The sequence below is a fragment of the Notamacropus eugenii genome, chromosome 5 (assembly GCF_028372415.1).
Source record: "Notamacropus eugenii isolate mMacEug1 chromosome 5, mMacEug1.pri_v2, whole genome shotgun sequence".
In the NCBI taxonomy this organism is placed as follows: domain Eukaryota; kingdom Metazoa; phylum Chordata; class Mammalia; order Diprotodontia; family Macropodidae; genus Notamacropus; species Notamacropus eugenii.
Genome location: NC_092876.1, coordinates 402,589,783 through 402,615,511, shown reverse-complemented (window position 1 = coordinate 402,615,511; position 25,729 = coordinate 402,589,783). Strand labels below are relative to the sequence as shown.

General features: G+C 34.1%; 1 protein-coding gene across 1 annotated transcript in view; it reads left to right on the top strand.

Moving 5' to 3' along the window:
• Window positions 1-25,729, top strand: part of GABRG3 (gamma-aminobutyric acid type A receptor subunit gamma3) — an 860,421-nt gene that overhangs the window by 43,776 nt on the left and 790,916 nt on the right. Inside the window, exon 3 of the mRNA XM_072614581.1 lies at window positions 15,155-15,222. Coding sequence (XP_072470682.1) covers window positions 15,155-15,222 — 68 coding nt within the window. The remainder of the gene's footprint in view (window positions 1-15,154; window positions 15,223-25,729) is intronic.

The following is a 25,729-nucleotide window of genomic DNA, read 5'->3' as shown; positions in this document are numbered from 1 at the left end:
TGCCGAAGCCAAAAGAATCAAACCCTGTGGTGAAATTTCAGAAATCAGTGGGAAGAAATATTTGTGGTAAGGAGCTTTCCCAGTGTTCAAAGCATTACACATGGAATCACTCCATTTATAGGAACTTCCTCATACTTGAAAATGCCAGATGAAACCTGTGAAACACTGCTGTCTTCCAATCTTCTGCAGTGTATCTGATCCTATATATAAATCTTTATTTCATGGTACCATGGTATATAGGAAAGAACCCTAAATTTTCTGCCAGAGGAGCTGGGTTTGAATACAGCTCTGGTAATTAGTGTCTGTTTGAATGTGGTCAAATTATTTAATTTCTTTGTGACTCTCTTTCCTCTTTCATAAAGTGGGAAAAGAGCTAAACTAGATGGATTCTTTGGTCTCTCTGATGATAATTCTGTGGTTAATTAACTAAAAATCATTTATACTATCCTTAATTATAGCTATGTTAAAAAAATTCCCATTGCTCTGTTAAAACTTCTGATGAAAACTAGCTTCCTTTACTTGTTGTTATTTATTCATTGAAACTGTAATAGTAAAGGTTAGCATTGATATAAGGCTCTAAATTTTGCAAAGTGCTTTACAAAGATTTCTTTTGAAGCACAGAATAATTTTGTCACATAGGTAATACAAATAAAATTATATCTATTTGCCAGTTGAGGGAACTAAAACCTAGAAAGGTGGAATAACTTACAGGTGACAGTAATAATCAGTAGCATGCCCAGTTTAAGTGGTTGGAGCTTGCAGTAGCTAGCAAAGTGAAATATATGTCTGGGACAGCGACAGAGCCAGCCATCAGTGTGTTGCATTGTACTGCTAATACTGTTGGTGAGAGACTTTGTAAGAAGGAATATTTAAGGAACAAGAAGGGCTGTTAATGGTCACAGGTGGATAATTAGGTGGCCCAACTTTGGCTCAACAAGGAAATTTTGACTGTCGACAGACTGAGAACCAAGTACCTTCATTGTTTGAGGTGATTATGGTTTTATGGTCTAGGGATGCTGGGAGGCAATCTTGATATAAGCTTGGTCCAACTTGTGGAGAAGTTCTTGAGTATATGTATTAATTCCTCAGGTATTTCATTTAAGTAAAGCCATTCTTAGCCTTGGTTATATCTCTGACAAAGACATTATCTAAATTTACACTATCATTTTAAGGACAAGTTCGAGGCCTCACATATGGCAATACTGAAATACTGATGTGATAGTGCTTAATTGTTATTAGATAACCAAGCCTTGACTGAATATATTGTGATGATGCTGAATAAATCTGGATTGATTAAAAATATAAAGAGAAAAATCTAGGAATTTGAATTAGGGAACAGGAGACTGAAGGAAAGAGGGAGAAAAAAGGTTAATGTCTTAGAACCTGAGGGAGAGGAAATTTGGCAATTGATGGAGAGTTATCATTGGAGTTAGGAATACTTGTATTCATTACCTCCAGTAATGTATACTTATGTGATCCTGAGTGAATCAAGTAACTCTTTGCATGTTCCAGTTAGACTGGAAGATTCCTGAGAGTAGGGACTATTGTGGTGTTTTGTTGTGTTTTTGTTTGTTTGTTTGTTTGTTTGTTTGTATTTTTTTTCTATCCCCAGTGGTTAGTACAGTATTCGGCACCTAATACAAGCCTAATGAATACTTGCTGATTGATTGACTGATGCTTTCAGCATGTACAGAAACAGGTTCAAGGAGAATGCATGATTTTGCCAATATTACAAACCAAGTTAGAGAGAGATAAATGGAAACCTGATTTGCCTGGTGCCTGGGCCAAATGTAAGATCTTTGAGATTAAGAATTATTTCATTTTTTTTGTATCCTAAAGACCTAGAACAGTCCCTGGCACATGCTAGCTGTTTAATAAATGTTTCTTGATGCATTTATTGATTACACTGCTTATACATTATAATGGAGACAGGACTTTTGGTGGTGTTGAGATCCCAAGACAAAAAGGGATGGTGAATAGATCTGAGGGCCACCAGTTGCAAATTCTATTTGATAATTTTACCTGGCGTATAGGAAATGAAGTGAAGATGGGGTGGAGTGAGGAGCTGTGCTATATTCCTGAGGCTATATGCACAAGAATGATTTCTAGGTACCTTGGATCATCCTTCCTTTTCATATGCCTAAGGAGGAAGTGTAATTGAGGACATTGATGTGTTATCATTAGCTTGAAATTGTCCTGTAAGCATGTACATATGATTCTCTTAGCCAAAATAAGTGAATGACTCTATACCCAGATGTTGATTCATCTCATTAACGTACAAGCACATTATGTGTTACAAACAATGAATCACCAGCCTTGGAGGCACACAGGCTTCTCCTGTTACTACTTCTCACTTCATACTAAAAGCTCAGAAGCCTCTGCTCACAAGTCATTGTACTGTTTTGGCAATGTTGTTCTCCAAGGCTTGCCTTCTTGTCGCCTCATCCATTCTGTCAGGGTCAGACCTAATTTCCAAGCTAATTAATTGTTTCACCCACATTTGTGGATCTTTTGCTATATGAAAGGCACTATGCTAAGTACTGGAGTTAGAATGAAAAAAAGGGAAAAAAAAATCTCTATCCTCAAAGAGCTTACATTCAAGGGAGGGTGACAAAATGTACATAAGTAAGTACACATAAGATATAGAATAAATGGAAAACGGTCTTAGAGGAGAGAATGCTATCTCATTGGGAAGAAGGAAAAGCCTTCTGTAGAAGGATAACTATGCTACTTTATTGTAGGAACACTATGGAACCTTGCCTTCAATTTTTCCACATGTGGAAATTTCCAGAGACCAATTATTATTAACTTTTTCCTTCTTATTCTGTTAATTTGTGTAATAAAATAAAATAGCACAATGATAAATTACTAGAGAAGATATTATTGTAACATTTCTGCCATAAATAAATATATAATTATATACAATTATATGTATAACTATATATGTATATACACATATACATACACATGTACAAAAAGATATATACACACACATATAATTATATCCCTTCTCCAATGGTTTAAGACATGGAATACATATGCATATATTTATACACATTTTTTTATATCTATTCATGACTCTTCCACAAAACATTGCTAACATGTTTTAAGGAGTAAATATAGGCTGCCTTATGAATTTCTTTGCTTCCATGAAAAAATGAATTAAGGAATAAAGTATTTATTAAGTACTTAGCTTTATGCAAAGCTTGGTTCTTTGCAAGGAGCACATAGAAAAATCACATAGATTGGATTATTTGTCATTCATTCCAAATACAGGAAGAATGCTTGTCATCTTGTTTCATGATGTAGTTACATCAATGTGACAATTTCAGGAAGTAACTGAACTTGAGCCTAAGTGTCATAATGGAAGTAATAAAAAATAATATTTTTACTACCTTACATTCAGTAAAGGTTGTGAGACTCAAATGATCAAATGCTACGTAAATTCAAATTCTGTTATTTTTGTAGACCACATATAAGCTCCCTCTTCCCAAAACAATATTCTAGAATGAGACTTCCAGAGGGCTTTTCAGTTTTATTGCCAGCAGGATAGGGCTGTAGCAAAGAATGTTTGCCCAGTTACCTACAAAATAACCAGACTTAAGAAATTGAAGCATTATCATGATTTTATCCTTATTACTGCCCTTCCTAGTCATCTGACAATCATAGGAATTCATCTGACCTATTTTGAGAAGGAAATATAAACCCCTTTAGGAAAGAAAATGAATTAGATGGATGTTGGAAAAAGAAAACTTTGCTATCTGAATGTCAGTGTCTTGATTTCAGCAGTTTTTTTCAGGACACAGTGAATTCAGATAACTTTTAAAAATATACCTTAGTCAGGTCTCCAATACAATAATAGTTAACAGCCAGTGCTTTTGACTTTAGATCTTAGAAAAATTTTAAGACACAGTATTTAAAAGATGATTAGGGAATATCTAGAAAAGGGGAAGAAAAAATATGTCAAATAAAATATCACTTCACCAAGGACAGATCCTAGTAGACTAAACTAATTTTCGTTTTTAAACGAGTTATTCAACTGATTGATAAGCCTTCTTTAACTGCTTCACTGGATTTATTCTGTGTCCTGATTCCTTACTGAAGTCATTGATCATCCCAATTAGTTACATCACTGGTCTGCTGTCTGTTTTGTAAGCATACCATCATGTACTTGGAAAATCAGTGATGATTTTTGTTTCTTCTTTGATAGATTCTATACTTTCAATTTATTCTATTGCCTTTTTGCTGTAGCATTTCTAAAATCATGCTAAACAGTAATATTAAAGGGGGGGGGAATTCTTAGTTTACTCCTCTTTGTTCTGAGAAAACTTTAGTGTCTTTCCGTTGCAAACAAAACTAGTGCTTGGGTCTGTATTTTTACTTTTGATTAGAATAAGAAACTCTTCCATGCATATTCTTTTTAGGGCAATTTTAAAAAAATGAGCATTACATTTTTGTTAAAAGATTTTTTTCCCCACATGAATTAAAAATACTGTGAGAATTTAATGTTTGCTATTTATATGATTAATTATTCTAATTTTTTCTTAATGTTGTTCTTTTTGTCTTATTTTGTGAATATGACTTGGCGATATGTTCCTATAGTTTCCTTGAACAGATCTTATTAAAAGTGTTTGCATCAATAGTTATTAATAAGACTTGTCTACAACACTTTCTCTATTTTGTATTTCACTGTTTCTATATCAGGATTATGATTTTATCATAAAAGCAATTTTATAGAGTGCTTTGTTTCTCTATTTACTAAAACTAATTTTTGTAGCACAGGTATCAGTTACTATTTAAATGTTTTCTAGAATACATTTTGTCAATTCATTTAGGTCAGGATATTATTTTCCCCAATTTATTTGTTTTAAATTTTGGCAGTCCAATCATGACTTTCTTAACATATTTTTTCTAAGATTTGCTTAAGATATCTTATGTTTTAATGTGTGACTTTAGGTATTTTTTATAGATTTTATAGATGTTCATCAACATAAAACATAGATTTCTGGACATATATTTTGTATCATTATTTATGATAATTCTATTTCAGTTAGGCTATTGTTAATTTGCCTTGTTCTTTTTTGTTGTTGTTTTTTATTTCTTTTTTCCTTGGACAGGTTAGTTAATGGCTTATTGATTTTGTTAATTTTGTTAAAGAAAAAGGCTCTTAATTTTGTTTGTTAGTGATCTCTATCACCCTCCAATTCATGTTTCTCCTTTTCTCTCTGAATTTCAAGAACTTTTTCTTATGTGGTTGTTTAATAATCGAATTATTTTTAATCTTACTAATTGCAAGCTTGCTCATTGATCCTTTTTTCTATTTTTTCAAGATATACAATTACCTCTGAGAATGGCTTTAGCTCAGGGGTGGGGAACCTGCAGCCTTGAGACCACATGTGGCCCTCTAGGTCCTGAAGTGACACCCTTTGACTGAATCCAAACTTCACAGAACAAATTCTCCTGAATTTGTTTGGATTTGGTCAATGGATCACACTTGAGGGCTTAGAGGCCATATGTGACCTTGAGGTCACAGGTTCCCCACCCCTTCCTTAGCTGACTCCCTTTGAGTTTTGATGTTCTTTCTCATTTTTGTCTTTATTTTAACCTAATAATATATTTTTATATATTTGTTCTTTGAGCCATTAGTTATTCAAGATGTCATTACATTGTCTCTTTTTTTAGGTTTGTATCTTTTGATCAGATTTCCTTTATTCCATACTGTTCTTTTTATTATTTTATGGTTAGCAAATGATGTCATTATTCTTTCTAACATTAAGTATATATATTCTTCATTATTCCCATTTAGAAGTTCCCATTGTCTGGTAAAAAGTAGGCATGGATGTTGCAATATCTCATATTGTTAACCAAGATAATGGCCACACTACTTACACATAAAATCTCATATCATAAGCAAATGAGGGGAGTGTAGAAAAAAAAATACCTCTCAGATCTATGGATAAGACCAAATATGAGGCAGAGAGGATCAAAGGAGGTAAAATGGATAATTGTAATGATAAGAAATTTTTAAAAATTGCACAAACAACCCAATGCATCCCAAATTAAAAGGAAAGCAGAAAACTGGGGAAATTATATACAACAAGTTTTTCTGATAATGGCCCCATTTCTCAAAGATCTGGCTCATCTTGAGCCAAACTGATAAAATAAGAGCCATCCAAAAATTGGTAAATGGTCAAAAGATATGAACAGATAGTTTTCAGAAGAAGAAATCAAAGCTATCAATGCTTTAAATCACTAGTAGTGAGAGAAATGCAAACTACGGCAACTCTGAGGTATTACTTCACCCATATCAGATTGACTAAAATCATAGAAAAGCAAAATGGCAAATGCTAGGGAGGGGGATATGAAAAAGTAGTCAAGGGTATTGGTGTCGCTGGAGATGCGAATTGGTCCAAAAAGCAATTTGGAATTATACCCAAAGGACTATAAAACTGCATGTAGCCTTTGACCTAACAATACTACAACTAGGTCTGTACTCCAAAGAGATTACAGATAAAGAAGGATGCTTGTATACAAAAATATTTGACTAAGCAAGTTGTGGTATATGCTTATGATGAAATACTAATGTGATGTAAGAAATTATGAAGAGAAAAAACTGGGAAGACTTATATGAACTGATGCAATGTGAAGTTAGAAGGATGAGAACACATATGTAGTAACTGCAATATTGTGATACACAACTGTGAAAGATTCTAGCTACTCTTATCAGAGAATTCCAGAGAATTAATGATGAAAAATGCTTCTCACTTTCAGAAAATTAATGAACTCAGAGTGCAGATTGAAGCATGTTTTTTTTGGTTTCTTTTTTTCCTTGTTTTTATTTTATAACACGAATAATGTGGAAATATGTTTTGCTTGACTTTATGTATAATTGGTATCACATTTTTTGCCTTCTCAATGGGTAATGGAGAGAAGTAGAGAATTTGGGACTGAAAATAAAAAAAGTCTATTATTTCCCAAAATTCATTGAAGCTTGTATTTTCCTTTTGGTTTATCTTTCCTTTAGAATTGTCTGACTTAGAGTGAATATCAAAGTTTTGTATCATTATTTTGTTATTAATCTATTTTTATCATTTATCTGACTTCTATTAAGTTCTTAGTCCTTATCCCTTTTGATGCATATAGATTTAATATTCTTATTTTTATTGCCTATGGTAAATTTGATCAATTTTTGTCATCAAATCTTTGTTGTCTCCTCCAACATCACAATTGTAAATCCTACATTTATGTGGTTGTTTGAATTATAATATATTTGGATTCATTCCCTCATTTTCACTTTGAATGCTTCAAAACAAATTTATATACTACTATTTTGGGGCTTTTTGCTTATTTATTCCACCCCTCCTTTATATTTTACTTTATTAGAGAACTTATTCCATTTATATTTCACATTATAACTATTGTTTGTATTTTCTTCTACAAATTATGTATCTACACATACACATATTCCGTCTCCTTTCAATAAGCACTTAGTCACTATGGATCATTTCGTTTATAATTATCTAAAGCTGATTGCCTGTCACTTCCCCCAACTATCCGTATTTTGGGTGATTTCATTTATCTTATTTGGAACTCAGAAATAAACAAGTATTTACATAACGTAGTAGAATGGAAAAAAAGATGATTTCATGCATAACTACAAATGTATTATGTACAACTTTCTATTTATTTTAAATATATAATAAATATATTGTAACTTTTTTCTTCTCACCTTCTCCCATCTATAGACAGCTACCAGTAATACCACAGTTACCATGTATGTAAAACCATTCTATACATACTTCTGTTTATCAGTTTTTTATCTGAATGTAGATAGTATCTTCCTTCATATGTCCTTATCCTTCTTTTAATGACCATGCCTAACCCTATATTCTTTATTTGTTTTTATCGTTATTTTTTCTTCTCATTTATTTGTCTTAGTTTTCCTTTTCCTAACTCAGGTAAAAGTGCAGTTCCACTGAGATGACTCTTTTCTTGAACTGTTTATCCGTTTTTCCTCTTTAGTCAAGTTTTGTCCAACTTTATCAACTTCTGCTGTTTTATTCCCTGAGATGTCCTTGGGAAATGTGTACCTCTTACCATCAATCTTGTCCTTTCTGAAGATCTACCTCAGTTGCTATCCTCTCCTAGCTTTTGTAACATGTCCTATCTTCTGCAAACCACTGGGATAGGATGAGGTCTGTAAACTTCAAGAAATGAGTGGGTTGAATTGTGACCTTAATGTAAGGATATTGTAGTTAGGACAATTTTTAACTTTTTAAATCTTACTCTCCTGGCACCTTCTTCTCTTGATATTGATTGTGAAGGGATTCACACAATGACATTTTGGCTATTATAGGTGAAGGGGAAGTTCTCTGAGTAGCTTTTACAGTAAATTGGATTTCTTTGCCATCTTGATTTCACTGCTGCTAGCTGCCTATTTACTCCTGTAGAGTATTAAGATTTTAAAAACCTATCTGAATTGTTGTTCCCCATCTCTTCTCCAAACTTTCAACTCCTGAGATCTATTGTCCTTCATGACTACCCTCTTTCCTTTTCCCGGACCTTAATCCCAGATATGAAGATTTCTCTATATGTAGGTCAAGCAAGGGCAACTCTGAGTTTGAACCTACCTTATTTGAAGTTGTGGTGTCATGTCTGTTGGAAGAATTTGTTTTGCTTGTCTATGCATATTTGTTTTAATTAGAAAATACCTTTTTAAGTTTTCTTCCCTCTCTCCCTTCCTCCCATCTTCTATCCTCCCAACTTCCTTCCTTCCTTCCTTCCTTCCTTCCTTCCTTCCTTCCTTCCTTCCTTCCTTCCTTCCTTCCTTCCTTCCTTCCTTCCTTCCTTCCTTCATAGAGGGAGGTTGTGTGAGTGAGAAAAAGCAAAAGCTTGTCAATTGAAAAAAATTTAAAAAATAAGAATTTAAGAAGCCACAGGCTTTGTTACCTCTTAAGGGAAGGAGGAGGGGCACAGGATTTCCACTAGGAGGTTAATTCTAAAGGTAGATTACTAATACTGAAGCTGCCACAAGGGGACAATCAGCCTTCACAGTTACTAGTCATGAATTGTGGGACGAAGGGGCAGGGTAGGAAAGGTAGAGCCTCCTCCTGAATTGGAAACAGGGATCTTTTGGAACACTGCCAAGGAATTAAATCATTAACTCCAAAAGTCAATATCTAAAATTGCAAAAGTCAGAAAGGAATTAAAAATTATTCCCAAGTCAGAGAGGCCACAGGGTCTAGATGGTGGTTTATGGCTATGCTGTGGTATAACTGGTGATTGGGGGATGGTAGGTAAATAGTGCCTGAAACAAGTGACTGATGAGTTGGTCTTCAATCTGTAAGAATTAGCAGGTTCTTTCAGTTTTCTTTTTCCTGTACTTACTGAATATACAACATAAGTATTTGGAGAGAGGCACCTCACTCTAGCCTGTCTCCAACAGAGCTGTTAATGGAATTTTCCTAAAGTATAATTTTGACCACATCATTCTCTTAGTTAAAAAAATCCCAATGGCTCACCATTGACTCTGGAATCTAATATAAATCCCTCTTACTTTTAAAAACTTTCACAACCTGACCTCAGTCTACCTTATTATTCTCCTCCTCATACTTTGTATGGTGTAGAGTACCTAGCTTTCATGCTATTCTTAACACACAACACCACTCCAACTCCAATAGCTGTGCTTTTGTGTATTATCCTAACTCAGCTCAAGCACCAATTTCTGTACAAAGCCTATCATGATGGTCCCAGCTACTAATATTCTCCCTCTCCAAAATGACATTGTACTCATTTTGCACAGTATACACTCATTTCCTTGGTTGAATATAAGTCCAAGCACTGGGTTTGCATATTTTTTTTTTTACTTTGTATCACCAAGGTCTTGAAGAATATCTCTGCTTCACACATAAGCTAGAAAAAAGTAAATCTGGCAAGTGAGAAGTGATTTAAGAAGATCATGTCTGAGAATGAGATTTGGATATCTAAACTAAGGGTTAAAAGAGTAGAATTATGGGCTTTATATAATTATAGGAATTGTGTGTCCATGGATAGATTAGATTTAATGAAGGCAGTTCAGAGTGTTTTGCCTGGAAACAAATTAACTGAAAGAGAAGCAAGAGAGAGAAGACTGTTAATATGCCTCCACTAAACCAGATTACAAAGTAAGAATATCAGTGCATAAATAGTCATTCATAGGGCAGCTAAGTGGTACAATGGATAGAGTACTGGGGCTTGAATGAGGAGGATTTATCTTCCTGCCTTCAAGCCTGGTCTCAGACATTTACTATCTGTGTGTCCCTGGGCAAGTCACTAAACTCTGTTTCCTCATCTGTAAAATGAACTGGAGAAGGAAATGTCAAACACTCTAATATCTTTAAAAAAAACTCAAAAGTGGTCACAAACAGTTGGGCATGACTGAATGACATCAGTAATTCACAGGAATTACTAGTCAAGAAAAGGGGTAGTTATAAAACTCTTGGAATAAGATGTTTACATACACATCCACAAAATACTAATAATAGGAGAGATTAAGGTGAAACCTTTATTCAAGGACAAAAATGCAACTTTTTTAGGTATCATTGAGGCTTGTTGAAATGAGCTTCATCATTAGAATATGACAGTACAAAGGTATTCATGTAGAACATATTAGACAAAAGAAGCAGTTAGAGTTTTATAATAAGAAGACATCCTCAAGGGAGAAAAATCTGTGAACTGGAAAAATCAAGAAAGGGAGGCAATGTAAGTATATTACAAACCACTGGGCAAAGAGAAAGAAACAAATAATATGTTTGCCAAACAGATGACAAAACTGTCATTGAAACATGGTGTAATAGAGATGAGGGACTATCATTACACTGAAATTTACTGTCCCTCTCTGATAAATAGAAGATGGCAGATAAATTTTGACTTTAATTCTTTTTAATTAAATTAATTATTTTTAAAGCTTAGGGGGCAATGAAGACAATTGTCATTCTGGACATTCTCCTTATCAAAAGTATGGACAAACCTGTAGGAAAAACTAAAAGTTTGAGGGGAATTGACCAGTACATCTTGGAGTTTGTGACATAAGGAGAGAAAACAAGGAATTGATTGACCTGAACCCTAGAGTACACATTTCAGAGTTAATGAAAGAATTGAAATTAAAAAAAAAATCTCTTGGCCTAAAACTCCATGGAGAAGACCATTTCACAGGGGATAAAATGGTCTCAAGGACAAACATCAACAAAACTTCTTAATAATGAAATCCATTGAGATGGTTCTTCTCACTTCCTTGTAGGTCTTAAAGTAGAGACTCCATGACCACATCTTGTATGTCAGTAGGAATTCTTTTCAAATGTAGATTAGGTTCCATAGCTTCTGAGTTCCCTTCCATTTCTTAAATTCTATAATTTTGTGATTATGTTTATAGAGCCATAGGTTTAGTATTAGGTGAGACCTTTGAGTTCAATCTGATCATTTTACACATAAGAAAGCATCTTTTCTGCCTAACTATTGCATAGTGTGTAGGATGGGAAGATTTCTGGCTCTTTCATAAGGACACAACACACCATCGTATTCAGAAAAACATTTAATGATTGACTCATTGATAGCGAGTAATTGGTTCTAAATACCAGTCAAGATTATAATACTTCTGAATTGGATGGAAGAAAGACTCATCAGATGTGACTCACAAAACTTAGTCTAAAATAGTTTCTTTTGGCAATGTTTAATCATAGCCATGTACAAGTTACAAAAAAGATTCATTGTCAGTATGTTTTCTAAGATGCTGACAGCTTTAAAGTGCACATACTCAGGTCCACTGACAAAATCATAGTGAAAGTGTGGGCATTAATTGGTAATTTTCTGTCACTTTTCAGTGAGGTCTTGAAATTCTGGACTGGAAGGGACAGAATTTAATATGAGAAATTTCCATGACTAGTTTAACACTTCTATGCAAGAAAAATTCAATTAAGATGTACATTTGTGAGCAATCCGTTATTTAGCAAAATTGCAGTGTGCTTATTGAAATAATTGCTAATGCATCCATTAGATCATTTTACTTCCACAAAAATAATCCTTTAAAGGAAAAAAGGTATTAAAGGGAACTGTTTGTCCCCGTTCTGAGCAGAAAATTATGTGATGGACACTTGCCTCTTATTGACTGTCAAATGCTAAGAGTTCTTTATATCAGGAAATAATCTTTGAATACTTCATTTCAGATGGTGATCAGCTGTTCTTACTTAGACTCCCACTATCTCAACAAATCTAAAACCTGGCTTACACCTAAGTAAGGACTTTTTCCTCCATCTGGTTCTGTCAATGAAACACAAGATCTGCAGGATTTTTCTAAGACCCTATGAATGAATTACATCTTTTTGCACATCTAAAGGAACAACCTGTTATGAATTTCCTGTTCTCTTTAAGCGTAGCCAAAAATGTGGAAAATGAATTTTATATCCTCAGAGTTCCAGATAAAAGATTTGCTAGGATTTTTAAAAACTATTTTAATAGTAATATTTTCATTTATTTTGCACTACATAGATTTTGGTATAGATTAATTGAAAACATGCTAGCTAGGTTACTTTTTTCATTGAGGTATTTAGTTAAGGATGTATTGCAAGTTGCATTGTGAATAATCATAATTTATTGACTGAACTAATTGTCTGGACAGCCATTTGCTTTCAGAATTTGCAATGAAAATTTGCCCATTCATAAGTATTTTAGTTTAACGTTCCTTGGGGGTTACACTTAACAGAACATCCCTGAATAATGAATAACCCAAAAAGCAACAGAGGGATCTATATTGGACATAAACAGGGTACAGCAAAGTAGAAATATGGAATTATGAAGATTTGATATAAAGCATGTCCTCAAAAAATATATGATAGGAAAAAAGTGATGGACTAGTCATGTGGCAAAGGCAAAGGATGACCCCTGTAACATCTGTATATTTCAATAGTATCTCCTAGATAATAGAATTCAAGAAAATCACCCAGGATGTTGTATGGACCTCATGGCATGGAATTATGAAAGGACATGGGCAAGAATAGTACAAGGTGAACAGGCATGAATGGGTTGCAATCTATATCATTGAAGAGATTAACTTCATCAGTGAAACCATAAATTCATGTATTAAAAGAGAGCATATAGAGATGGATAGCTGAAATTATGAAAATACTGTGGACCCTGGTCTCCAGCATGAGGTTCCTCCACCTGGAGATTTGTGGCATGATTGCAATGTGTGAGTGATTAACCATTTAGGGAGTGTGAGAAAAGGTTCTGTTTGGCCAGAGGTGTGCTTGTAAACGTTTGATAACTAGCTGTCTGAAGGGAGTGTGGTGGAGAACGTATGCTGAAGATACTTTTATTTTTAATCTGTGTTAAGATTTTCTTCGTCACTTTAATTTCAGATAATCAACAAAATAATAAAACAAGCCCGAATTTGTAGTGTTTGTTGATTTCTGAAGTGTAAATTTCTCACACTGAAAATGTAACGGTTGATTTTCTTGGGTTCGTATGAGTTGGTTCCAGAACACCCCTGCATTTGAGCCTTTGTGATAGCCAAGCCTGTGTTTTTCTCCAGTGTAAGCAACTCAACCCTTCATCAATTATCACCCAACAGTATCCCATTCACTCCCAGGTGGGAAAATTTTCTAACCTCACTTGATCAGTGATTTTGGGATAATACAGCAACTGATGAAACTTCTTTTTTGTTTGTTTTAATAATAGGGATGTGTGAAAAAATACGAAGGCCATTGTTATTGGCCATGTCCTATGAAGATTATATGAAGGAGTGAGGAATGTTTAGCCTAGAGAAGAGAAACTTGTTTGTATTGGTGGTGGTGGAAGTATGATGTCTGCCTTTAAACATTTGAAGCATTAGGCTTATTTTGCTTCTAGAGGGGGAAGGAGAGAGAAAGAAATAAAAAAATATATATACATACATATATATACATATATACATATATATACATATATATATACATATATATACATATACATATATATATACATATATATACATATATATATATATGTATATATATATATATATACCATACTGTACAGCAGGCACTATGCTAAGTGTTTTACAAATATAATTTTGTTTAATCCTCCTAAAAACTCTGAAGTAGAATGATGTTACTATTTATTTTACTATTGAGGAAAGTGAAGCAAATAGAAATTAAGTTACTTAATCAGGGACACAGCTAGTAAGTGTCTGAGACTGGATTTGAACTTAGGACTTCCTGGCTCCAGGCATAGGCTGTATCCCCATATCACCTAGATGCCTCTAAAAAAACTAAATTCATCAGAAACAGAGTAAAGTTGCAAAGCGGGGGATGGGATTTCAGAATGATGTAAATTTAAAACTTCCTAATGATTAGAATGGTGTTCAAAGTAAAATATTTTGCCTTGGGAAACAGTATGTTCCCTATCATTAGAAGCCTTCAAGTGGTGGCTGGATATCAAGCTGTCAGGGATATTTTTAGGGGAAAGGGATTTGGGTACAGTTAAGAGGACTTCTGTGGCACCTTGCAGCTCAGACAGTCATTATTTCTATAACACCTGGAAAATTGATAGAAAACACTTTAAAAACACCCTTTTCAATTTTACTTCAGGACTTTAGGTCCAGAAGGATAGTGATTTGGGTGCCCAATGTAGTTTATGGTTCCTTGTTCAAGATACCTATAAAAGTTAGCAGAAATTTTCTTGGGGACAGAAAGTCATGGCAGAGGACTAAATGGAGAGTAAGAGTTTGGACATCTCTCTCACAAAACTAGAGTATGACATTAGATTTTGGAGAAATAAAGTTGTTTCTGGAAGACTTGATTCTAAATCACAGGATGAAATCTTAATACTATTTTCCTCCTCAACCCTGGCATAAGTAAATTTCATTTCCTTTATTCCTCAAATAACATACCAGATATTACTTGGTTTCACTTAATTTGTCTTCTTGAACTAAAAGTGCTACTTATTTCTCTAAGCAGACTCTTAAAATTGTATCATGTAAAATTTGGATTATGATTGCAATCTTGTTCCTATTGAATACACCCTCTTTCATGACTACACTTGACATTGAAATGGGAAATTTCAGGTGTTATTGGAAAGTTTGGCCTGATTGTAATATCTCTACCCTACACAGTAAGCTAAATGTTGCATTTTTTTTCCACAGTAAAACCAACAGTTATTGACGTTGACATTTACGTTAACAGCATTGGACCTGTGTCATCAATCAATATGGTAAGTGTCATGTTAATGATTTTTAAAATTTTATTACCTGCCTCTGTTGGTGATGATCTCTGCTTTTCAAAATGTGATAAATGTCTTGAGAAAAATAAAAAGATGCTTTTGTTAGTGTTCTATAATGTTGTTTAGAGGCTCATCCTACTACTGTGAAATTTATTATTTCTTTCTTGAAACATATATAGATGGAGAGTATCATCTGATAGTAGCAATATTAGGATGGATGTTGAAAAAAAATAGTAGAGTGCCATGCAAGTGAAGCTGGGAATGAAAAAGGTTCTATGTGTTTCTGAAAGATTGTCCTTAATGTTAGTCTGGTAAATAAGTAATATAACTAGGAGAGGTTTTCTCCAGTGCAGTAGCTGCATATGCAAAGTGTGATCATTAGTAATTCTTCAGGCATTTGTTGTATTTTGACTTTTCAACTTGGTACAGACATTTTACTAACTCATATTATAGCTTTCTAGAATGTCCTGGTTATGATATGGAGGGACATCTTTAGATTTTTCCTGTAGGTAATCATGTTTCAGCTTTCAGTCTGTCTCTGATACAGTAATGGAAGGAATTATGTCATATCTGATGGCATGCAATACCCATTGACCTACAAACACAATATCTAGTAATCAATTCCTATTGATTGCAATGGGGTTGCCATAAAGTATTTTTGTGCTCTCATCTTAAGGAAACAAGCTTTTATGAAACTTTAATTGGAATCTGGATGTTTCATTGGATGTATGTACAGATTGGACATTGATATCTCATCGGATATTGATTACACTTATATTCTGCTAAAATAGATAATTGTATTTGCATACCTAGTTGCTCACTTGGGCTCATGTGAACTCTGTAGTTTCACTATTGAGTTTTTTCTAAGAAATGTAATGGATACGAGGAATAGAAATTGTCAACGTATTGAATTTTAAGTGCCTTTGCAATATTATTCTACTATTATGAAGTGTCCTCTTCTCTGATAATACATATAAATTCCCTCCCTCAGATGTAGCAATCAAAAAGTTCCTTCAGGAAAACTATTTCATAAGAAAAGGGACATGACGTTCAACACTACAGCTTTGTTTTTCTTGCATACTGATTCATATTGGTACATATTTGCATTGTAACTGTGACCTGTGGGTAAAATCCTCTAAACAATCTGTGACATCAACAGAAAACGAGTGTTATAATCACAAAAGGTATACTTTTCTTTATATAATAGCAGGTATTTTCTTTTAAAAGCTGCGTGAATATTTATTTATTTGAAGAGTTTAAAGGAAAAAATGACTTGAATATTTTGTAAAGTGAATGACCATTTCCCAATTTATTTGTTGAATAATTGAGGAGTTTAATATCGCAGGCTTATGCAACTTTGATGATCCCTGTATTTAGAAAGTGTTAGCAAGTATGTTTCTGTTAAAAGGAAAGATTGTCCTATAGCTTTCTTATTCCTTAGTGGAGTGTCATGATTCTATCTCTTATTTGAGAGTACTGATCTGAGAAAAATACAAGCAGCATTTGGAGGTTTTTTTGTTTTTTTTTTTTTAATCTAGTAAAACCTTAGCTAACCAAACTCCACCTAATCTGAGCCCTGAACCAAACATATTTTCACCCCTGGGTTAAACTTTTAGGAGAATGAAACTACTGATGACTATTTATAATAAGAAATGGTTCAATAAAAATGATCTCAAGATTTTCTTTATGTCAATATAAATTTAGTTTGATCTCCAGCATCCTATAGATTTTTATCTATAATACTGTACAATCAGAATTGATTCTTAGAACATTGATCTCAAAGCACTGCAAATTCTTGAATCATCAAATGAAGTGATGTTTATTGATATCAAAAAGACATATGTTAAGTGCCTGCTATGTACCAGGCACAATGCTATAGGCCTTGAGTATACAAAGACAAAAACAAAAAAAGAGAACAATCTCTTCCCACAAAGAATGGCCTTCTATTTGGGGATAGAACTGAAACTTGATGGTTCCATCAATCAGTTTCAATTTACAAGATGCTGGGGATAATTTAAATGAATAATATAGAAGACTAGAAATGTTTATAGAGTGGTGGAAAGAGATTACATGGAAATAGGCAGCCATGGCATCTGTTAGCTTTGAAGTAAGTGGCAGCTCCATTTCTTAATCCAGTAAAACACCAAGTCTTTTTGATGTACTTCAGGCCTTCCTAAGCAAAGACACATGACCTCAAGTAGGATATTGTTCTATCACTGAGACAGCAAAATATACCCCTGCTACATAATGATTTTACTCCTTTAAAGATGAATAAGAAAGCAATATCATAAATTCACATGTGAAATGATCTTACAGATTTCAATGGTGAATGGTATGTAGCTCCCTGAACCAGAATAAAATGTAAATGGAAATTATTTAAGAAAATAAGTAATAATACAATGCTATATATAATATACATATATATATAATTAATTTGTAGTTTTCTAAGTCAGTATACAACCAGCAGACATTCATTTTTACTTGAATTTGACTCCATTGATCCAACACAACTCTCTTATTTTATAAATCAGGAAACTGAGGCCTGATGAGATTAAATGAATTGCCTATAGAAAGTGGCAAATATCGAATTTGTACCCTGGACTTGTGGCATTAAATCTAACACTCTTTCCCTGTGTCAAATATTGAGCAGCTAAACTTATTTGTAAAGGACTATTTGGTAAAGAGACTCCTATAACATGGATCTGTGATCCTGGGTAAGTCATGTAATGTCTTTTGGTCTCATAATTTTCTGATCTGCAGAATGAGGATGTTGGACTAGAGGACCTCTAAGATCCCTTGTACCATTTAATCTATGATTTTAGGATCAATGATCTATGTTTTGGGTTTTTCTTTCTTACAGTTTACATGTCTCTTGGAAATCCCTTAATCCCTTAGATTACTTGTCATGACTTTATCAATAGATAAGATTTAGAAATAAAAATAGTGCTTCAAGCCCTAGAATATCTACGTGTACCAGGTTTGATTTAATGGAAAAAGGAGAGTTTTATAAAGAAATGTTCATTTCCCATGAAAACAATGCTACACACATTCAAATGTATATAACCTGTACATACCCACAATTATGTCATGCACATGCATGTGTGTGCATATACATATATGCATACATACATATATATGTGTGTATATATATGTATGTATTTGATTGCAGGTTTTTTGTTTTATGGATGCCTATCCAAATATATTTGACTATTATTTAGAAGGTATGAATTGGCTACATAAAATAATTCAGAGGTCTGTCTCATTTTTTTGGACGTAGAAGGTACTAAGTGAATATTCGTTGACAGCTTTATATCTTGGTTCTTCCTAGATAACAATTCTAGTGGTTAAGCGTGTGTTGACTCTACCCTAGAGTGGCCAATTGTTTCTGGTCCTGGTACATAGTAGCAGTTTTTAGAACTGGTCACGATGTTTATTTGTCCCTTTAGTGGTGTCCAGGACTTATTATGAAACATTTCAATGACCATTTAATTTCCCCATTGTGGTTTAATGAATAGTGCCAGATTTAGAATCATGAGACATGGGTTAAAATCTTATTTCTTATTCTTAAGACATGTGACTAGACAAATCACAATCTCTCTGTTTTTACATGTTTTTACACCTGTAAAAAGAGGGGAAGAATTGAAATAGATATCTTAGATCCTTTCTAGCTTTACATGTGAAAACTTATGAACCTATTCTTTTAGACTCAATCACATTAAGATAACATTTCTCAGAAAAGCAGGTAAAATGGAGGTGAAGTAAGCTGAATATGGAAACATTGAATCTTCATTTCCCATTTGAAGATGAAGTGCTGTATTTCTGCTTTAGAAAAAGAGGTGTCGATAAACATTCTGACAGCTTTCATGCCAAAAATAAAAAGGGAAGCAATGTAAGCTCTGCTAAAGGGCATGTATTAAATGTAAAACTATGGAATTTTAAACTTGTGCCATATGTCATCTCTTCTTTGTTTCTCTAGTGTCTCTGGGAAAGAGCTCCTGAAAACTACTTCCTGCCATTTTATTATAAAATGCCTTAAGGTTTTTTAGCATGCAAGATGTAGCATTGATGTATGTTATGAAAATATATGACTTCTTCATTCATTTAAGAACACTGAAATACCTGTAATAATAATGATAAAGATGACTGTCTTCTGTTAGCAAGAGTTATGCATACCTATTTTCTTATACTTCTGAGTAACTTTTTTCTTTTGTTTTTTATCTTGAACTTCTTTTTATGATATTTAAAGACATTTTTTTCAATGTGTTGCTATGTAAAATTCATTATATGTTTCTGACTATTTACTTAGTTGGCTAAGATCTGTGATATCACTGAAGTAAGTATTCTTTCAGCTGATGTGATTGCTACCTCTCTGTATTACTATGACTTTTCGTCCTGTTATTCTTATCCATACATATCTTCTTCTGCATCTTAGTGGATCCATATAACACTTTAAAAACATTTCTCCAATTCTTCTTATATCTCATTGGCACCATTAATTTTTGGATTGTTGACCTGTTATCTGTCATTCTTGGCTGCATGACTACTCCACATCTCTTTCTGATTATAGATTTCCTTGTTAATACATTTTCTATTTTTTGCATGAAATAATCATTGGTAATGTGTTACAATCTACTTAAATGTTCCATACTTCTTTCCATTGCTCCTTCAGTTAGACAAAACTTTTTTATTCTTTGAAGATCATGGTATCTCATGGTTAATGGATGCAGAGCATTACTCGGAGAATACTGGCATAAAATAAATAAATTCTGATATCAATAGCATTTGTATCATCAAGCATACTATGCAATTTCCTAAATGTGAGTCAGTTTGATTGGCTCCTGAGCTCTCATTCTAAGCCATTTTTCATCTGCAGCATCTGTCAAAGGTCTGCATATTAACAGGCTGATTCAATCCATTGTACAGTCAGTTGCATACCATAGTCTGGACCTTCTTCATTTTTCTTCAACATAGTTTTGTTGGGACTCAGCATAGAATATATTTCACAGCTCTATAGTGTCTATGAAATAAAGCATTTTTAGCTGAAAAAGGTGGCCAAATTGCCACAGAACTTTCGTTTCCATGCATAGACATGGTTACATTTAGCTATTGGAAGAATTTGAAATAGTAGAAACTGATATCAAATTCTTACTTGACTTTACCTTACTTTACATAGAAGTCTAGATGTAATAATATGATATAAATTAGGAGTGCTCTAATGTTAGTGAGGAGGAATAATGATTCAGGCAAGGAAACTGAGAAGGAATAACCAGAAAAGTAATAGAATTAGAAATTAGTAATGTCATGAAATTCCAGAGAGAAGAAAGTGCCAAGAAGAGGGTGATTGACAGTGTCAAAGACCAGATAAGGCAAGAAGGATGAGGACTGAGAAAAGGTTATTAGATTTGTCAGTTAAGAGATCATTGGTAACTCTTGAGAGTAGAATTTTAGTTAAATTTTCAGTTCAGATGTCATATTATAGAGTTATGAAAAAAGAAATTAAAGGAAGTGGAGGTACACATTGTAGATATGCTTCTTGAGGAGTTTAGCCACAAAAATTGAGGTGAAATATAAGATGATAACTCGTAGGAATGGATGGGTCAAGTGAGAGTTTATTTCAGAATGGTGAAGATGTGGGAATATCTTTAATCAACAGGGAAACAATAAGTAGATGGTGAGAAATTGAAAATAAGTGTGAAAGTGGAGATGGTACAGGAAATGAATTAGTTGACTGTGATGTTAAAGTGTTTGAGAGAAATATCAATATGTAAGTTGCAGTTCTATAGTGTGAAGGCAGGAGTTGGAAAAGAAAGACTGCAAGTCAGGTGCTGAATTTATTGAAGGGAGAAGGGGAGTGTCTTTGAGGTCATTAAACAAATAAAGTGACCATGGTATTGATTGGATGGCATATATTATTTGGATCAACCTCAGGAGTTACTGAGTGGTTAAGGGAGGGTAAAAATTCAGAAGTAGAGATTGGGAATAAGGAGTATTCCAACTCCCCCTTCTGAATCTACTAGTCAGAAGGAATGAGTGAAAGTGCATTCTATTGGAAAGGGTGGTCAGAGAGGTGGTGTCTTTGGGAGAGAGAGCCAGGTCTCAGTGAGAGACAGAAGATGAAACAGTTTGGAAAATAAAAGATATATGATGAAAGCTCATTTATTCCAGGAAAAACATTAGAAGGAGTGGGTAGCTGATCTGAGGAAGGCATGTCATCTATTGAGATCAGAGTATATCAGTCTTTTCATTTTATCAAATGAACTGAGAAAAAGAAACAGTTCATAGATTGGAAAAGGAATTTTAGTATGAGTTCCAAGAAAGGGGTGTGGTCTTGGAAACAGGACAAATAGTTGGTCTGTTGATCTGTTCTTGGTGTTGAGAAGGAGGTAATGTAATGGAACAGCTGCCATTGGCCCCTAACAGAACTAATCATAGAGGAGGATGCCACTATCCTACCAGTCATCCAGACTGCAACTTCAAATTCCTCCTTGGGTTTTCCCTCTTTTTTTGAACCCTGTATCAAACTAGTTGACAATTATTATAATTTTCCTTTCATAGTAGCTATCTCCCTATGCATATAAACATTACTGTCATTCAGGCCCTTAATTCATCTTTTCTCTATTATTACTATGCTCCCTTAAATAGGGCTTTTATTATCTTCCCACCCCAATCAACCCTCCACATAACTGCCAAAATAATCTGCCTAAAGTACAGAGCTTACCATGTTACTCTTATGTTTGTAAAGCAGCTATTGCTACTTTAGGATAGAATGCTAATTTCTCCCCTGTGCATTAACAATTCTTCACAATCTGGTTCCTGATTTTTCCCATGGCTTTCCAGATAATTGGCTTTCCAGACATTTCAAATTTTGAATGACTTCTATGTTCCATTGAAAGAGTCCTTCTTGCTGTTCTTGGAGCATTCTACCTCCTGCTTGTATGCCTTTGTACAAGGCATGTTCCATCTCTGGGACACAGTTCTTTCTCACTTCTGCATTTCAGAATCCTTAGATTCCACTCAGGGGAACGTATTTACTCTGAGGCCTTTCCCAGCTCCCTTAGTCATGAATGTCCTCTATTTCTTCAAAGTATTTGGAATGAACACATGTGATTACATATATCCTTTGCAACCTCCTTGAATGCAAAGGCTGTTTTTATTTTTGCCTTTGTTTCCCCATTGTTATACATAAAAAGTCCCTTATTTCAATAAACATTTGGTAAATTGAATTCAATCTTAGAACTTTGCCGAGGGGTAGAATTTATCATGGAGCCGATATTTACATAGTTTTATAATATTTGCAAAATGTCTATGTACACTTTATTTCATTTCAACCTCACAATAACCCTGGGAAGTAAGTAATATTATATTAATTTTACAGTATAAAGCGAAGAGAAATTAAATGATGACAATAGTTATGGCATCAATAAATGTTCAGAGATGAAATTTGAACTCTAGAATTGGTCATTCCAACTCCAGACTCTTAATTTAAGTCACATTGCCTTTTAAGAGTGGTATGGCAGGAAATGAAGTCAAGCACTTCTCAGAGGTAAACTGTTGTCTGTAAGTAAGGGAGTAAACTACCAACTCTTTCAAGCCACTAAGGTACTCTTTAGTGAGTGGAAGAAATCTGTTGGCAGCCATTTATAGGAAGGAAGGGTTTCCCTTGGGGAAACTGGATCATTGGGCTTATACAGTTTCAGATGGATATTTTTTTCCCAAACAGTTGCTTTTTTCTGCTTTTAATGACTAAATTTAGTATTCTAAAGAGACTTTAGTGTGTGTGCTGCTTTCTGTGGGTTGTCTCTTCACATAAATTACTTGAGTACTTAGTTATGATGAATGCATGATTTGCTTCAGTGAATAAGATGTGTGTGTATGTGTGTGTGTATGTGTGTGAGAGAAAGAGAGAGAAAGAATGAATTGTAGTAGTATTGTTGTCTACCATTATGACTTTTTTTAACGTGAAAGATACTGTAAGTGGAATCTAATTTTACATGCAGAGAATGTGGAAATATACATATAACATACAGCATGTGCTTGATTGAGAACATGGTGACTAACCTTTTTAAAAATATTATCCAAATACCATGTTCAGAGGATTTATACAGATGCCTTCACAATCGGTCTGTCAGTTAGCTTTTGCTAACTGCCTGCTGTGTGTCAGGTAGTCCTAAACGCTGGTGATAAAGAGAAAGGAGGAAAAACCAAATAGTCCCGCCCTCAGTTTTTTCACAATCTAATGGAGGAGAAAACTTGCAAGTAATTCTGCACAAACAAGCTATGTACAAGATAAACTGGGAGATAAATTCAGAAGGAAGGAACTAACCTTAACTGGAACCAGGAAATCTTTCTTACAGAAGATGAAACTTTAGTTGAGAATTGAAGGAAGTCAGAGAAACCAAGCAGTAGAAGTGAGGAGGGAAAAATTCTAGGGATGGGGGAAAAGTTAGTTAAAATGTACAGAATTGATAGATGGAGTGGGATATGTGAGGAATAGGACAGGATAGTGTTTTGGGATCTTAGAGTAGGTAGAAGGAAGTAGGGTATAAGAAAACTTGAAAGGTGGGAAGGTACAAGATTGTGAAAGGGATTTAAAAGGCAAACAGAAGATTTTATATTAGATCCTAGGTGCTGTAGGGAACACCTGGAGATTATTGAACAGAAGATTAATAAAGTCAAACCTTTACTTTAGAAAGTTCAATTTGTGAGCTGTGTACAGAGTAGATTGGAATAGGGAGAGAGGAAGCAGGGAGATCAACCAGAAGGCTACTGCAATAGGAAAGGTATGAGGTCAAGATGGAGTCATTGTCAGAGGTGACAATGATGTCATAGACAAGATGTTGGAATCGAAGTTAAGGAGTCTTGAGTTCAAATTGCATATTTGATGTTAGTTTGAGATCAGAGAAGCAATCACAAAACCATAATTCCATAGTTAGCCGGGACCATATAAGCCATGTTGTCCAATCTTCCTATTGAATAAATGAAGAAATTCTGACCCTTGTAAGTTAGCTTTCTGATGACTGATTAGTCATTTGAACATTCTTAGTCTTCATTTAATCTTTTATAAAATGGAGATAATATTATCTATTTCACTAGATTGCTGCGAAGCTCAAAAAATAACATATATAAAATACTTGCACATTTTATACCACTTTATAAATGTTGGTCATTATATTTAGGCAGACATAAATTATTTGCTTTCAGTATAATGGAAAGAGCTCAGACTTGGTGTCTGTAGACTTGAGTCAGAATCCTCACTGTGTCATTTAAAATTAATGGAACCTTGGACCAATTATTTAACTTTTCAGTAAAATTGGGACAGTAAAAGTGAGCTACAAACTTCTCTTGTGAGGGAGGTTATGTTATCTATATTATCTATGTTATCTATAAAATGAGGTCATAAATAAGAGGTATTATTATTGCTTAAACCTGTATACATACAATATAAAGCTATCAAAATTTAACACATGTGCACATACATATCATATATGTGTACATAATATATAATTAATATAATATATAGATATATGTATATATATAGTAGTCAAAAAGACAACTAAGTAACTAAGAAGATAACATGATTTTGCAAATTATTTTTTGTTTCTGATATATATGAATGCAGAGACAGCTAGGTGATACAGAGGATAGAGCACCAGTGCAGGAATCAGGAGGACCTGAGTTCAAATCTCACCTCAGACACTTGACACGCACTAGCTGAGTGACCTTGGGCAAGTCACTTAATCCCAATTGCCTCATCCTGGGTCATCTCCAGTCATCCTGATGAGTATCTGGTCACTGGATTCAGATGGCTCTGGAGGAGAAGTGAGGCTGGTGACTTGCACAGCCCTCCCTCACTCAAAACAAAGTCAAGTGCAAGTTATGTCATTATTTCTCGGATGGCATGGTCTTCTTCAGCAATGAAAGATGAGCACACACAGAAGAAAAAGGACAGATGTGAGAGTTACTGTGGAGGAAGTTTAAACAAGACTTGGCAACTGATTGATGACGTAGAGTGAGGTTGAATCAAGAGTAAAGGGTAGCTCTAAGACGAGTGTCTGAATTCCTGCAGTTTTTTTTACTAAAACAAATCAAAAGGTCAAAAGGCACCATCGGGGATCATGGAATTTGTCAAGAATTCTTTGGGAGAGACTTTCAGACTACTTTTGAAAATCCTTTTGGGTAAACAGGGTCCCTTGAGAGCTCTGAGAAATTGGTCTACAAAGTATTATCTACAAAGTATTATTTTGCAGTCTTCTTTTTCACAATACTTATTGATTTTGCATTCTCTTTCTGGAGCCCTAGAAGTTCCATCTTTTCTTCTGATGTTACATAAATCATACCTGTCTTTTACATTTATGAAACTGTCTTTACTTCATCTGGAGTTGCCATCCCTTGGTCCCTAACCATATTGCTGCTTCATAATATCAACAAAAACAAAACAAAATAAAAACACCCCTCAAAGCTTAGTCATGAAAGGCAGCCAAAATGCTGCTCTGGATAG